The sequence below is a fragment of the Heterocephalus glaber genome, unplaced genomic scaffold (assembly GCF_053883595.1).
Source record: "Heterocephalus glaber isolate CG9 unplaced genomic scaffold, H.glaber_assembly_v1.0 deba00000281, whole genome shotgun sequence".
NCBI classification, from domain to species: domain Eukaryota; kingdom Metazoa; phylum Chordata; class Mammalia; order Rodentia; family Bathyergidae; genus Heterocephalus; species Heterocephalus glaber.
In genome coordinates this window covers 31,378,720-31,394,494 of record NW_028258139.1, presented here as the reverse complement: position 1 = coordinate 31,394,494, position 15,775 = coordinate 31,378,720, and the positions used below count along the sequence as shown (strand labels likewise).

Genomic DNA, 15,775 nt, shown 5'->3' with positions numbered 1-15,775 from the left:
GCTTCACCCTTTTTCAAATGGGTTGATTTAGTCATTAAATAAAATAACTCCTGGTAAAGCATATTTTCTTTAACTGTTAGGCCCTATACAAACATAAGGAAGACTTTGAATATATTTTCTAATTACTTGTATTTTTCTTTTTCCTTAATTAGTACCAACACTTTACATGCCTATGAAACAGACTGAGATGTCCATTCAGGAGTAATGAAGAAGAAAGGTTTATTTTAGAAAGACTGTGGGATGTCGTTGGAGGGACAGTGTGTCTTTCCTTTCTTTCGCTTTCTTTTTTCAGGAAATAAGATGCAAATGAGTTTATCTCATGAAGGATTTTCATACAAGCTGTAATACAAAATTTCTGCACCTAAGCAAGTTATATTTAAATTATAAATAATAACCAAGGGGAAAGAAAAGGTAAAGTAAAGAAAATAAGCAAGGGACAGCAACAATATGTGAAAGAAACTGGCATCTGAAAAGAGCTGAGGATGCAAAGTCAGTTCTCTCTCTCCTTCCCTCCCTCCCTCCCTCCCTGTCTCTTTGGGTCTCTTACTTCCTTTTGCATTGGGTCCCCCTGGACAAACAACCTTTGCTTTTCAACAAACAAAGGATGCTTGTTCATGCAAGGCAGTATCTTGGTGTGGGTTGGGGCTTTTGCTTTTCCCTTCTGGTCTCTGGTCGCTTTGTTCATCTGCAGTGGAGGTGCCTCACTTGTCTCTGATGTGTAGGGTGTGTGTGCATGCCTGTGGTACTAACGTCCAGGAGGATCATCAGCTGCTTCAGAGTCTCTCAGGGCAGTAGCAGGACACCAGCTGGTTCCAGATGATGTGTTTAGAAGCTGGAGAGCTAGCAAGGCAGTTACCTATTGTCTTTGAAGTACCCTTGAATTGAAAAGAATCTTCAAGATCATTTCCTCCAACTCTGTGCATGCAATCATTTTACAGATACAGAATCAAAGATGACCAGAGAGGGAAAGCAACGTGCCTAAGACTGCACAGATTTTATTTCTACAGGCTTCTCCTAAGTGTCTGTCATATGCAAGGCATCATAGTGTTGAGGTACATCCGAGAAGAAAGCATGCCCGTCACCTCAAGGAGTGGTTATTCTAACAAAGAGACACACAAGTACCCTATAACCCAAGGAACTGTGAAATGACCTTAAATGAAGTGCTTAGGAATGCTGGAAGAACTTAAAAGAATTTCTGATTGGAAAACTAGAAAGGATGTCACAGAGAATGTGGCTTCCACACTGGGCACCCAAAGCTGGGAGGGTTCTGGTCACACAGTGCCCACACCTGCTGCTTTGGGGCTCTCCTCTTGAAAATTACAGCAAGGTACCAGCCAGCTAAAAGAGAATATGGCAAGAAGGGAAACTAAAGAAACATAAGCAGGGCAAGGACAACCAGAAAACAGTCACCTTCAGGGTGACAGGCAACATCTTCTCTAGGGGAAAGAAAAGCACATGCACCTGCTTGTGTATAGCATCAATTAAAAATGCAAAATGCAAGTCAAAGGGTGAGCATTTTCTGATCATGCTAAGAAACTAAAACAATTCAATAGGATCACAGATTGCTGGTCCACTAGCCTTCTTACATACACAAATACAGATCAGATCTGTGCTTAACTTGGGTAACGCAGCGAAGGAGACCAGCTAAGAGAGAAAAGCACAAAGAAAAACAATTTTAAACTTGATTGCAAAATGCATAAAGGATAGAGAGAACGCTAAGTCCTACCATAGGAGGCTGGGTCAGTGGGCAGAATAACAGTGTGAGATACTCAACCCGGATATCACTGCCCGATGTCATATTGAAGATGGGGGCGGGATGAGCCAGAGTGTGCCGGGAGAGAGAGGAGGGCTTGGGCCCGGGCTCTGAAAAACTCCAGCCTTTCGACCACACTAAGATGTGTGTAAAGTGTCAGCGACGACTTGGGTGATGGCAACTGCCTGGTGCTATGGAGTCAGTGGTTGGTGTGGATGCAAAGCCAGGAATTGCCCTTGCCTCTGCTCTGAACTGCAGGCAGCTCAGGGGGTAGAAGCTGCTCCACCCTAGTGCAAGTGGGGTTGGGACAGAGTGGTGAGGCGCCAAGGGCCATGCTGCACAGCAGGGCAGAGGAAGCACCCACGGACTCAAGGGGCTCTGGGCAGTCCTGAAGTGTGCGTCTCCTTAGGACAGCCACAGAGCGTCGGGGAGGACATCATTCCCTGCTGCAGCCCCGACCACACACGCCATCACTGCCTGCAGAACAAAACGCTAATCAGGAGGCCAAACGTCCCGTGTAGGCTTGTTGTCCCAGCACAGCTGATGGCTGATAGCATCTCCTTTCACTCTCAGAAGAACCCCAGGTTAGAAAAGAGATTAGTGGTGGCTCAGGGTTGGGAACAATGGGGCCTGGGTGTGGATGTGACCACAAAGGATGGCAGGACAGAGGTCACTGTGCTGACAGAGGGCTCTGGGTCCTGTGGTGGTGGTCACACAGACCTACACCAGTAACAAATGACACGGAAGGACACACAGTACTACTGTACAGTGTCAGCTGGTCAGCTTCCCGGTTTTGATGCTATACCATAAGTTTGTAAGATAAAATTGTTGGGGGAAACTGGAGTAGGGCACCCCTGATCTTCTCTGTATTATTCTTTGCAATTTCTGTTCATCTATTATTTCAATACTGTCTTAGTTACTTTTCTCATTGCTGAAATAAAATACTCAACACCCAAAGTTAAAGAAGGAAAGGTTCATTTCAGCTTACAGTATGTAGAGGTTTCAGTCCATAGTCGGCTGCTCCAAGGCAGGGTGACATTGGAGAGCAGCATCACAGAGGAGAAGCAGTCCATGGCAGGCAGGCAGGAGGCAGCGAAGCAGGAACAGCAAGTCTGCCTTCTTTCTGGCCCTTTATATTCTATCCACGCTACAAGCCTATTGACTGGTGCCAGTCATACCTGGGATGGGGCTCCCATTATCCACACTCTTCATTCCAGTCTCACACCTTAATCCCAGAATCACACACCCTAATCCAGCCACTTTGAAACCACCAATCTATGACCACATGAGGTTTTGCAGGGACATCTAGAGCCAAGCCATAACAAATATTAAAATGGTCTCTTTTAAAAATGAAAAAGAAAAAAGCTCCAATAGCATCCACTGAGCCTACAGCAGAGACCTTGCTGGGATTTGTGCAGGTAGCATTTGCTCAGATCTGCTCCGTAGTAGCAGGAACATAGATTGCTGTTGTTGCTACAGATAGGAGCCAGCGAAGACCCTGTTCCTTGAAGTTTGGGATTATAAGATAGAGACACCAAGAACTCTCTGTAAGTTTTTTAGTGTAGCTAATGCAAGAAAGCAATGGCTCTGGTGTGCTCAGCAGGGGCAGAGGGAACATGTGGCAGTGGATTAGTGGAGGCCTCGGAGCAAAGGGAGTGGGGAAGCAGTATAGGGCATCTCTTGTCCTGGTTCATCCCTGCTCAGGGAAAGAGAATAAGTTAGCTACAGATGCACAGCACAGTGCACCTGTAGCACAAGCTTTCGTAACCAGCTTTTAGTTTATTCAGCGCTGTGACTTTTGTCATTCTCAAGCGCTTGGTGTATTTTTAGCATCACAAGTTGAAAGCATCACATCATGTAACTTTAATAACTGCTGCCATTTACTGGTTGTTATGTGTGTACACATTCACGTGTCATGTCACTTCTATCTTCTCACAGTCATACAGAGCGGATATAATTGTCCCCACTTTGCATGTGAGCAGAGGCTCCCAGCCCCACTGTCATGAGGATGATAAGGAGGTGGGCCTGGATCAAGCTCAGGCCCCTCTGGCTCCAGACATGGGCATTCCCATGGGACTGCCTGGAGTGGATGAGACAGGAGAGGTGGGAAGAGCTTCACAGACAGCCGCTGCTGCTGCTCGGACCCATGAGACGCCTCCTTGGGAACAGCACCTACACCTCTGGGTTCACCCCTCTGAGGTGGGGGTCAGGAGGCCCTCAGCTCTTCATCATTCCCTTTCTTCCTGGGAGGCCCTGGTGAGCAAGAGGAGACCCCACCACACACAGCAGGAGCCGTGTGCTGACTCCTCGGACAGCACACTTGCACCAGACCCTGGTCCCAGCTGGGGCGTGTGGGGATCTCAGGGCCCCATTCAACTGAGACTCTGATGGGATAGCTGAAGTCCTCTGCAAGTCCTGTGTACGGAACGGAACCTAGAAACCCAACTACAACACCTCTTTCTCTTTGTCCTTTAGGTGTGAGGCATGCTCAAAAAATATAGTGAGTGGTTAAACCTTTTTAAATTTATTTCAGTAAAAGACATAATGTCATCATTATTCCTCTCAAAATACTTCCTTTCCACTCAAACACACTCGTCCCGCTGTCCTTGTGAGTGTCTGAAGTCCCCTTTCGTGTCTTCAGTTGTGCTGCTGTGACCGCCTTGACGTCCTGAATCAACTCAAACTCCTACTTTTCATGGTCATTTTGACTTTTGGGAAGAGCAGAAGTTGCATGGACCCAGATCCAGTGAACAAGGCGGTTGACGATGCACTGTATGGTTTTATAAGCCTGACTTACTATTGGATGGCACTTGGTAGCAGCGCTCACCATATTTTTGATCACATTTCACAAAGACATTCATGAAACAAGACTTCCAGGACCGCTTCAGAAAGTGGCAAGAACAATGGGATAAGTGTGTTCAAAACTAGGTGCATATTCTGAGGGGATTAATGCCAATGTGTCTTCTACTGTAATACGTATTTTAAAATTTAAACACACACTGTATTTTTTGATCAGCCCTTGCAATTGGTATCTGCCTGCTGTTGGAGAAGAGAGAATTGTCCTGGCCGGAGAATGTTCACAGCAAGAGCTCGGCTGGGAAAAGCCTAGAAATCCACTCACACAGCAAATGTGAGGTCACCGGGCCAAGTTACTGGATTGGAAATTCTGGAGTCGAGAGCATGGAAAGCAGCGGAGACACCGCTGACGTCTCCACTCAGGGCTCGGTGGCAGCACCGAGGAGCTGGTCCTCTGTCGATGAAAACAGGCTGAGCTGTCTCAGGTCAGGCCACTGCAGAGGGCCGTGAGGTTAAGTAGGTCAGGATGTTTCATCCCTCCTCAGACAGCTGCAGAGAAGGAGAGGGACTTGGAACAATTCGCTGCCTAATAAGATGTGCTAAGAAACTGGCAGCTGTGATCTTCAAGTTTATCCTGCAGGCTGAATAAGCGCCTCCTAAGTAGTCATCTCCTTGGACCTTCACAGCATCACAGAGATTGGGGTAACATCACCCCCTCGTACAGGGAGGAACCCGAGGGCTCACAGACACCAAACAATTTGCCTAAGAGTCCACTGACAATCAACTACCCAAACAGGACTGGAACCCAGGCCAACTAACTCCTGCCCTTATACAGATTGGCACACAGGAAGTGGGGAGGGGGCCAGGCAGAACCAGACTCCAGGCCTGCCAGGCTCCAAAGCTCTTACCTACCATCTTAGTTACTTTCTTGTTGCTAAGACACAATACCCAACACCCACAAATTAAAGGAGAGGGATATTTTGGCTCACAGTTTGTAGCGTTTTCAGTCCACAGTCAGCTGGCTTGAAGGCAGGCCAGAATGGCAGAGAGAGAAATCAAGGGAGGAGGGAGACAGGTGGACCCTTTCAGGCCATGCCCCCAGTGACCCACTTCCTCCAGCCAGGCTTCAGCTGCTAACGTCATGTTTCACTACAAGCCCATCCGTGCACTAACCCACTGGTGAGCATCACACCCTCAAGATCCAGTCACTTCCCCAAAGCTCCACCTATGAGCACATGACGCTTTGGGAGGTAAACCATAATGCTCACCCAAGACATTCCATACACAGGGTCACTTGGGGTGAGCCACACACGTGAGCCTAATAGCATGCAGCTACGCAGTGTAATGTGCTCCTCCCTTCCCTACATACATTTGCTTAATGTCGACCATTTGCACATTATCTTTACAATGTGTTCCCTGGGGATAGCATGCTCAGGAATCTGTAAAACCCAGAGTTAGGGTCTCAGGGCTCCCCTACCTGGGACTGTGTCAGAAGAGCTACTGGTTTTTGCAGTGAGGTACACAGCTTACCTGAACAACAGACAGAGGCCCATGAATTCTAGAGTAGGGGTCACTCCCAGAAGGGGATACAGTGTTCATGGACAGATCTAAGTCTAGCCAGACCTAGGACTGCCCTGGACCCCAAACATCCTACACATACACACACACACACGCAATTTCTTTTTCCACAGCTGTAGGATACTGGGGAAATTATACTAAACACAAACTTTGGCCAGCTTTTCCAGTCAGGTACCCAGTATGTTCCAGAAGATTTGCACTTTGAATCAGTGAGACAAAAGCGTTACTGAGATACCAGCCTCAGGTCTCACTGGTAAGAAAGGGGAAGAGAGCGTGAAATCTGAACGACCGAAGGAGAGGGGAATGGTGTTGGAGCAAGGAATGGAAAAGATGTGAGAACCCTCAGGTGGCTGAAGCTACATGCTCCAGGAAGGACAGAGCACCCCAGGAAGGACAAAGCGCTCACAACAGTCCACAGGGGACCTTCTCCCACACGAGACCCACGCAATGGCAGTGGCTTCATGGGGCTCCCCCTTCACAGCCTCATCTTAGGGACCCATGCAAAGACCTCTGTGTTGGTCAGCTTTTTGTTCCAGGGACAAAATACTTAGCCACACCCTAAAGGAGGAGTTTGTCTTGGCTTATGGCTTCAGAGCATTCAGAAGTGTGAGTTTGCTTCTGGTAATGTGAATAACAAGGACAATCACTACAATGGGGACGAAAGCGGACCCAGTAATGGGACACACATTACAGTGCCATGGGGAGGACGGAGACTTGGAATCACACAGGTCTGGCTCAAAGCCCTGTTCAGCCACTTACACACTGTGTGATGCTAGGCCTCCATTTGTTCATCTGCAAAATAATATGTCACTCTGGTGTTCTGGGGAAAAGAAAATGCTGTCAGCTTCTCAGGGTGCCATCTAAGCATCGCATCCACTAGTGGTTACGTGGAGGAGCAGGAGGAGGAGGAGGAGCAGGAGGAGGAGGAGCAGGAGGAGGAGGAGGAGCAGGAGGAGGAGGAGCAGGAGGAGAAGCAGCAGGAGGAGGAGGAGCAGGAGGAGGAGGAGGAACAGGAGGAGGAGGAGCAGGAGGAAGAGGAGCAGGAGGAGGAGGAACAGGAGGAGCAGGAGGAGGAGGAACAGGAGGAGCAGGAGGAGAAGGAGGAGGAGCAGGAGGAAGAGGAGCAGGAGGAGGAGGAAGAGCAGGAGGAGATGGAGGAGGAGGAAGAGCACGAGGAGGAAGAGGAGCAGGAGGAGCAGGAGGGTAAATGTGGGCTCCCAGTAGGTGTCCTCGAGCTCCTGGGAGGGACCGGATAAGTCAGCCCAAATCACAGGACACAGGCCTCTCCCAGCAGACACCTTGGCAGCCTCGTGCCAGAGGGGATTTCCACTGTCTGCCTGCAGTCCCAGGGTACAGAATGGCCTTCCATGCCACTGCAGGAGCCACCCACATAGAATAGCCCAGGTGCCCTGGCCAAGCTGGAACAGACAAAGGTTATCTCTGGAAGCCTTGTATCACCTTGTCACCCCTCACCCTGGCACCCTGTGGCATCATGCTGACCCCCTTCTCCTGGGACCCTAACTGTCCCATCGACCTCCCTCTCCCTCCCAGACTCATGTCACATCCCAGGCCCTTACTGTACTGTCTGTCCAATCAATACTTGTGATGTGGGTTTCCGTGGCCTCATATTTAATTCATCATAATGAAAACTAACATACTACAGGCTTACTATGACCCATGGATTAGTTTATTTCATCCACACCACTGCCCCGTGAGTTGGGCGAAACTGAGCCCCATTTCTCAGGTGAAGATACTGAGCTCTAGAAAAGTGAACCAACTGCTTCCTGGCCACACAACTCGTACATTGAGATATATTTGAGTTTAGAGCCCAGATCCACCCTACCACATGATGCCGCCCAACTTGCTGGTTTAATGCACAAGAGTGAAGCAATGGAAGAGGCAGGACGGAGGGACCTGTGGGAGAAATGGCACGCTTAGCTGATTCTTGGTGCCCTAGAAAGGGCCTCTACCATAAGCTGTCTGGATGCTGAACTGGCATTACAATGGCCCAAGTCTCGTGCCATTGTGGGTCTTAGAAATCTCAGGGTAGCTGGGTGTGGTGGCGATGTCTGTGATCCCAGCACTGAAGAGGCTGAGGCAGGAGGATCGCTGTGAGTTCAAGGCCAGCCTGAACTACATAGCAAGACCTTTTTAAAAAAAAATCTTCCTGCTTACCTTCATCCCAGCAATTCCATTTCTGAAAGTGCATCTTTCAAACATACTCACGCATGTGTGAATTGACACATGTACAAAGTTACTCGTGGTTTGTAATGGTAAAAATTTCTGTCACTGGAAGATTTAATAAATTGTGAAATATACATACAGTGTGACACACTACAGCCATAAAAAAATAAAATGCAGCTCTAGCAGTCGAATTGTGGAAAGGACATATAGATATGGGTCTCTGCAGCATGTCACTAAGTTTAAAAAGCTAAGGAGCATTATGTTAAGCTGCCACGTGAGTCAGATACAAGGAGGAGAAGAAATAAATGTGTTTCCTTGTATATGTGCAGACAGGCTCTAGAGGGATATATAAGAAACTGGCACCCTCAGTTGCTTGCAGAGAGGGACCCAGGTGGCTAGGAAACAAAAGTGGGGTGGGGCTCTCTGCTGCCTCCCATCATTTGTCACCTGAATCGGAGCATCTATGCCAAAGTAAACCCGCACACAAACATACACGAGAGACAGAATGCGTGGCCATGAGGGAACGCTCATGGCACTCTAATAAAGACAAATAAAGATAAAACAGGGTCTCAAACTTGTTCCTGCCCTTTTGGAAGTGCTGCCTTTCGTCTCTGAGTCTGGTTTCTCAGTCTGGTGGCGGGAGCACAATGACACCTGCTTCTGGGGCTGCCCGGTGGCTGGGAGAGGCGAGCGCCCGCTTGTTCATCTGCCAGATGTTTGCTGAGCACTTGCTCTGGCCCCGGTTCTGGGCTTGGTGCTGACCTTCAGAGGTGGGTCCGGCAGATGCGCTCCCATCCAGCGGTGTGGGATAACGGTCCAAGGGGAGACAGATTCAACAGGTCAGCAGGGAGCCATCAGTCCTGGGGTCATGAACGCTGCAGGGGAAGGACAGGCTCTGAGGGTCCCACCAGGCCTAATGCTCGTTTCGCTCAAAGGCTGCAGAGGGCCTGTGTGACACAGTGACATGCAGGCTCGGGCCCAAGGATCAAACTGGCGCTCACCTGGCCAAGGGAGGGACTTTCGGGGGCTGCATGAGTGTTCTGAGCTAGAAATAGAGCTGGGGGGTACCAGACAGCAAAGGCACCTGAGTGGCCAGGGAGCAGCAGGCAGGAGAGTGGTGGACAGCGGGGATGCAGGTGTCCAGTCCCAGCGCCCGTGGTGAAGCCTGGGCTCCGTCCCACCCCGTGCCATGTAACAGACACAGGCTCCTTCCCAGGGCTGAGAGCAGAGCCCAGACAGCCCGCTCCCACTCCAGCTCCGGTGGCCCCACTTCCTGCCAGGGCACTCCTAGCTCCTTGTCACTTAGTGAGGCAGCAAAGCCTCCAGTAAGGCTGCTGTGAGGCTGAAGCGTGTTGAGAGGTGCCAGCTCAGCCCTGGGCACACACGCTGCTCCCAGATGGCTCTGCAGGGTCACCTGCCAGGGGCCCCAGGGAGTCAGTCCCAGGACCTGAGCAGCGACACCAGTGTGTGGGCACGAGTCCCTTATGTGGAATGCATAGTGCTTGTGTGCACTACGCAAACCCCTGTATGCTTTAAATCATCTCTAGAATATCTGTAATGCCCAGTGCAGTGTTAGCAATGAGTCCGTGGTTGTTCTACTGTACTGTTAGGTCATAGTAACAAGAAAAACATCTGAGCCTGTTCAGCACAGATGCGATTTTTTCTTTGAATATTTCTGATCCACATTTAGTTGAATCTGTGGATATGGAGGTCCAACCATACTTCTAATATACTAGAGTAAGCAAGAGCAAACTGTGGATCAAATCCAGCCTGCCTCCTATTTTTTTACTGCTGACAAGCTAAGAATATCTTTACCATTTTAAAATTGATTTATAAAATCAAAGGAAAAATACTTTATGAGATGAAAATTTTATGAAATGTACAATACACATTAAATGTAAATTTTATTGAGACAGCCACTCCCTTTTGTTTATGTATCATCTATGGTTATTTTTGTGCTATAGCAATGGAATTCGGTAGCTGAAACAGACGACATGCCCACAAACACTAAAGTGTATTCTGTCTGCCCCTGCCCTACACAATGGACAAGAGAGACCCAAAGACAGGAGGAGGAAGACTCATAGGAGGCTGCCATAGAAACTGAGCAAGAGATACCACAAAAGGGAGATGGGCAGCGAGGGCAGGGATTTTATGGAAAGCTTTCTGAGACTAGGGAGGGTGCACAGGCGCTGGACCATCCAGGGAGGGCTGCACAGGTGCTGGACCTTCCTGTGCTCCCCACACTGGGCTTGGTCGTGACAACCACTCTCTGTGAGGTGCAAGGTGTCTGTGATGCGGCAGCAGCACTCACATTCTGTTTTATTCACGGTAACAACAGAGGGTGTCTTCAGAGCTGGCTGGCTGTCCAGCGGATGGAGCGGCAGACGTGGAATGCGGGTGTTCTCCGAGCAAGCCAAGCTGGCAATGGATGTATAAATAGAAGTCAGCAGTCATTAGGAGCTTCCCGAGCTGAGATCATCTTCCCTCTAGCCATCACGGCAGGCCCAGGCAAGTGCTAGGTCCATGTCTGTGCCCCACAAGCAGCAAAGGTCAGCAGAACACGAGAGGGGCAGAGAGAAGAGCCAGAAAGTGAACTGAAAATAACACCTGTGAGAAGCGAGAGCGACTGGGGTATGCAACATGGCAAGCAGCACGTCTGGGGGCCTCAGGCCTGGAGGTGCAGCTTTAGGCTCACTGCGGGAGCTGCTGCCCTGACACCTTCCAGCCGGCATTGCATACGGTGAGCACTATTACCTCTGATTCACACCGAGCACAGGGAGGCACCGAGGGAAAACAGCTGCCCACAGCAGGAGAACAAGGGGCCCTTCCACATCCAGGCTACAGCAGCACTGGCGAGCCTATGCCACGTGTGCTATTTATTTTTCCGTTAAAACAAAAGATGTTAATATATGAGCTGCTTTTTCTAAACTAAAACCTCAGAATTCGGGTTTAATTGCAGTGTTGATGCTCTGTGATAAATATGTGGGTTTAGGTTGCAGTTCGGTCTCTAAAGTGTTCTCTGAAAGGTTTGCCATCATGGGTCTCAAGCCCCTGAACTTGCCCACTCTGCTCCACCACCTGTCCGTGCTGGTCCTCGGGGGCTGTGAAGACTGAAGGTCATTTAGCAGCAGCATTTGCACCGCAGGTATCCAAATGTTTTGTCTACCAGATGGCATTTATTATACAAGAGCACATCGCCGTTTTCTTGGTGTGGCTTTCAGTCCTTGCTCATCGGCATGCACAGCCAGTACCCCGGCAACACACACTCACACTCACACACACACACACACACACACACACACACTGCAGCTCATCAAGGACAAATCAGGGTTGCTTACAAACCCTCCAAGCACCCAGACCCCCAGACCCTGTGGGCACTGGCCTGGGAACCACCAGTCTGGACTCAGGGCCCCGGGCCAGTCCAGTTCCCCAGGTCACCTTTTCCACTTAAAACCCAACCGAGCAGCATGGACACGACTATCTGCACCAGGAACAGCCAGATGTGATGTCAGCAGCAACAGTAACCACGCTTAATCACCTACTGTCACGTGCCAGCCATCTGATCCCCTCCAGAACTCCAGGAGTTGAAGGAAGCCAGCCTGTGTTACTAGTCCTGTCTTTCCTTTAGGAAACCAAGCATCAGAGTTGAAGTTCCCACCACAGGACCCCAGCCAAGTCATGGAGTCAGGCTGCCTTCCTCTACAGCCCTGCCCCTAGCGGGGAAGCCACAGCAACTCCACCGAGGGTCATCAGGAATGTCCCGGAAGCAGCTCCTTGAGTCACCATCACTGGTCATATACTGTGTGCCAGTACTATTCTGGCCTCGGAGACTGCCTTAGTCACTTTCCTGTCGCTGGTGGGACACAATACCCAACACCCACGACTGGAAGGAGGAGAGGTTTATTTGGCTCACAGTTTGTAGAGGTTTCCGTCCACAGTCGGCGGCTCCAAGGCAGGGCATAGCAGAGGAGAAACAGTCCATGGCAGGGTAGTGAGGAGCAGACAGAGGTCAAAGGGGGAGGGAAGGAGATGGCCTCCAGGCCCTGCCCCAGTGACCACTGGCTTCCTCTCCCGACAGCACATTCAGCTACAAACCCATCAGTGGACTACTCCACTGGTAAGTATCTTGCCCCCGGCCCAGTCACCTCCCAAAAGCCCCACCCATGAGCACTTGTGGCTTGGGAGGCATCCAGATATAACCACAGCAGAGATCTAATACGACTCTCTGCCCAGGAGAATGTGGAGCTCAGTGAGGACAACTGTGCGATTTACTAGCCAACAAGTGCTTTCTGAGACAGAAAGGCAGTGGTGCTTCCCCCCCACCCCCAAAGTGAGGGCCTTTCCACACCACGGAATGAAGCAGTTGGGGCAGGTATTGGGTAAGCTGGAGAGAGAAACAAGAGTCCTGCCTCGGCCCCAGCTGGGACGGCTGACCTGCTCTGGGCCTGCAGGGACCCCTGCAGCATCAGTGGAAAGCCCTACCCCGTGTCCCCAGCAGGGAGGAGAGACCCAGCCTGCGAAGCTTATTACCACCAGGGCTCCAGGGCTGTCACAGGCCAGGAACTCCTCCTCACAGTGCTCCCAAGGAGATGAAGTTTATTGGCCTCCACTGCAAGAGCAACTGTGTCCAAGCAGCACCTTTGTCATGGGGAACAAGAGCAGCAGGGGCTTTAGAGGCAACATGAGGATGCTAGGAATTTGCTCCAAAATGTTTGGGAGTAAAGGAGGTTTTTTTTAAATTAAGTGTCAGCCCTGGAAGGAGGGAGGGAGGGTGTGGCTGGAAATTTTCAGATGAACCAACAACAGGTTTCCTGTCTGCAGCCCAGGAAAGGCGAACTGCTACCGGATGACGTGGGGCGTGTGGTGCCCGTGTTTGGAGGCGCCAGCGCCGGGCTGCTGCAGGACACGGGTGAGGGCCTACGGGCATGTTCAGGCCTGTGACACCTCTCAGGCAGGCTTGAGACTCAGAATCCCACAACACTGGCCAGGAGTGCCAGGGCAGCGTCACGCTGTCCTGCCCACAGTCACACGTCCTGCAGCAGCACGGAGCTTCCTCTTTAAAGTGAGTCAGCTTGGAATAAAGTATCAGTAAATAAAAAGCAGGCAGTCCTGCCATGGAAAAAAAACCAAGCGGGTGGTGTGTGAATGGTGGAAGTCTGTGGGCCCTGGCCTGGTCCACCCGTCTCCTCCGAGGTGGAGGCAGGGAGCCCAGAAGGCTGGGGCAGACTGCCTGAGGGAGCAAGCAGGAAATCTTCTGACTCCTTCTTCGCTGCTGTTCTGAGTCTCTTTCCTCCACCTCGCTGAGGGGACGAAACATCCGACACCCACAACTTAAAGCAGAAGCTTATTTTGGCTCAGGTTTCAGCCCATGGTCAGCTGGCTGCCAGGCAGGAGCAGAGTGGCAAAGGGGCCTTGCTGCTCTCATCATGGCAGCCAGGAAGCAGAGAGCAGAGTACAGAGCAAGGGACAGGAACACCCTCTTCCAGGCCCCTCTGCACTGCCCGGCCTCCAGCTGGGCCGCCTCACAACAGCAGTTCAGCGGCTGCATTCATCAGTGGATGAATCCACTGCTGAGTGCAGCACCCCTCTGACCCATTCACCTCACACACACATGAGAATTGAGGGACAGGACATTCTGGATCTAAACCATAATGGTGTTCCTTTATATGTATCATAGTCAAACTTTCAAACTTCCCCAGGAGAAGTGGGGTTCGAGTTTGGAGAACAAACATGGAAGTCCTGTGTCAGTGTTGATTGAAATGTTTCCTTTATTTCTCTAAAAAAGTAATGACTCATGATCCTATAAAAACCCAGAGTGCACCGAAGGTAGACCTAGGGTACTCCCACAGTTCCCAGCTGCCTTTGTGTGAGAAACTGAGCACCCTCTGTAAGGCAATGATACAGTAGCACGGTGGCATCATACAGTTCAAAGTGCTCGTGATAACCCTAGGGAAATGGCCTTAACAGATCAGCATTGAAGGCTTCTGCCTACTAAATACAACAAACCACCCTGGGTATTACCTGTAAAGGAAACACAGAAGGACCCCAAAAATGAAAACAAGAAAGTAGGCCAGTAGGGACTGCAGGACAGTGATTTCCCTGGGTTTTCATGTGCCTTATGTACCCTAGACTTGGAGCTGAAGAAGCCAAGAACCTGCAGACATTACCGGGAGCAGAATTAAAAAGCACCAAAAAAAACCTCAACCAAAGCCTGCCCTCTCCAGCCAAAGGACCAAGTAAGGAGTAGACCGGTGAACAGAAAACTTTAGCTAATAACTGCTCTACTGCAGGCAAAACCACAGAAAAAAATCTGTGCTCCAGCCCCTACCCATGCCATGTTTAGTGAAGAACTGAGGCTTCTACCATGAGAGCTGTAATAAGGATGGAGTCAGAAAGGGCAAAGGAAGGAAAGAGGACTTTCGTCAACCCAGGTCTCAGTGGATGCTGAGAGTCTAGACCTCCACTTTCTCCCAGCAGGAGTGAGTTATCTATCCACTCCCCACTAGAGTGGTGTAAGGAGGCCTAGCAGAGAATCAAGACTTTCAACATAGCCCCTCCATAATGACCCTATCCTCATCATGGCACCTGTGAAGGTGAAAGCAGGGATGCACATCCCTGCCCAGAAGGAACTGTCTCCCCTCAGGTACCAACAGAAGCCACATTCAAGACCTGATCCACGCCCTTCTGCTGGCAGTAGCAAGGCAGAGGCCTTCTCTTCTCCCATACTAGAGTGGTATCAGGAAAGCCAGCTAAAACTAGAAGTTTCTGTAAGAGCCAGAGTCTCATAACATAGCAGGGAAATGTCCATGTTCCAATCAAGGATTGTATGACGTACAAAAACAAACAAAACTCCCAGGACAGTATTGATCTGCATGGATGTAGCCCAGTGGAAAGGTGCTGGGGTTCAACCCCGAGAACAAAACAGAGGACATTCCATAGATGCCAATATCAAGATGACAGGATTACCTAAGAAAGATTTTAAATTTTAAAGCACTCATATTAACGCTCCAAAGAGCAAATACGAACATGTAGGCCCTCAGCAAAGAAATAGAACATCTTTTTAAAAAGACCTACAGAAAATATAAAAGAAAAGCAAAGGGAAATTTTAGACCTGAAAAATACAATAATCAATAACCAAAGTAAAAGCCTCAATGGATGATCTCAATAGTAAAATGGAGAGGCAGAAGAAAGAATAAATTTAAGGATATAACACATTGAAGAGAAAGAAAATAGAATTAAAGATAATAATATTGAGCAGAGGCTCAGGGACCTGTGGGACCATAACAAAAGATCTAACATTTGTATATTTGGAGTCCCAGAAAGAGAGAAAAGAGGACAGGGCTTAAAGATTACTCAAAGAAATAATGACTAAAAATATCCCAAATTTGTCAAGAGACTCAAAACTGTAGATTCAGAATGCTACATAAGAAAGTTCTGAGAAGGGAAAATAAGGCTCTCTAGTGA

At 49.5% G+C, this 15,775-nt stretch overlaps 1 protein-coding gene across 1 annotated transcript in view; it reads right to left on the bottom strand.

Moving 5' to 3' along the window:
• Nucleotides 1–532: 532 nt before the first annotated feature.
• Nucleotides 533–15,775, bottom strand: part of LOC147830266 (uncharacterized) — a 33,460-nt gene continuing 18,217 nt past the window's right edge. The window contains exons 2-3 of the mRNA XM_087185266.1: nt 10,623–10,729; nt 533–9,186 (exon numbers count right to left, since the gene is read on the bottom strand). Of these exons, the coding sequence (XP_087041392.1) occupies nt 9,152–9,186; nt 10,623–10,729 (142 nt within the window). The 3' untranslated portion in view covers nt 533–9,151. The remainder of the gene's footprint in view (nt 9,187–10,622; nt 10,730–15,775) is intronic.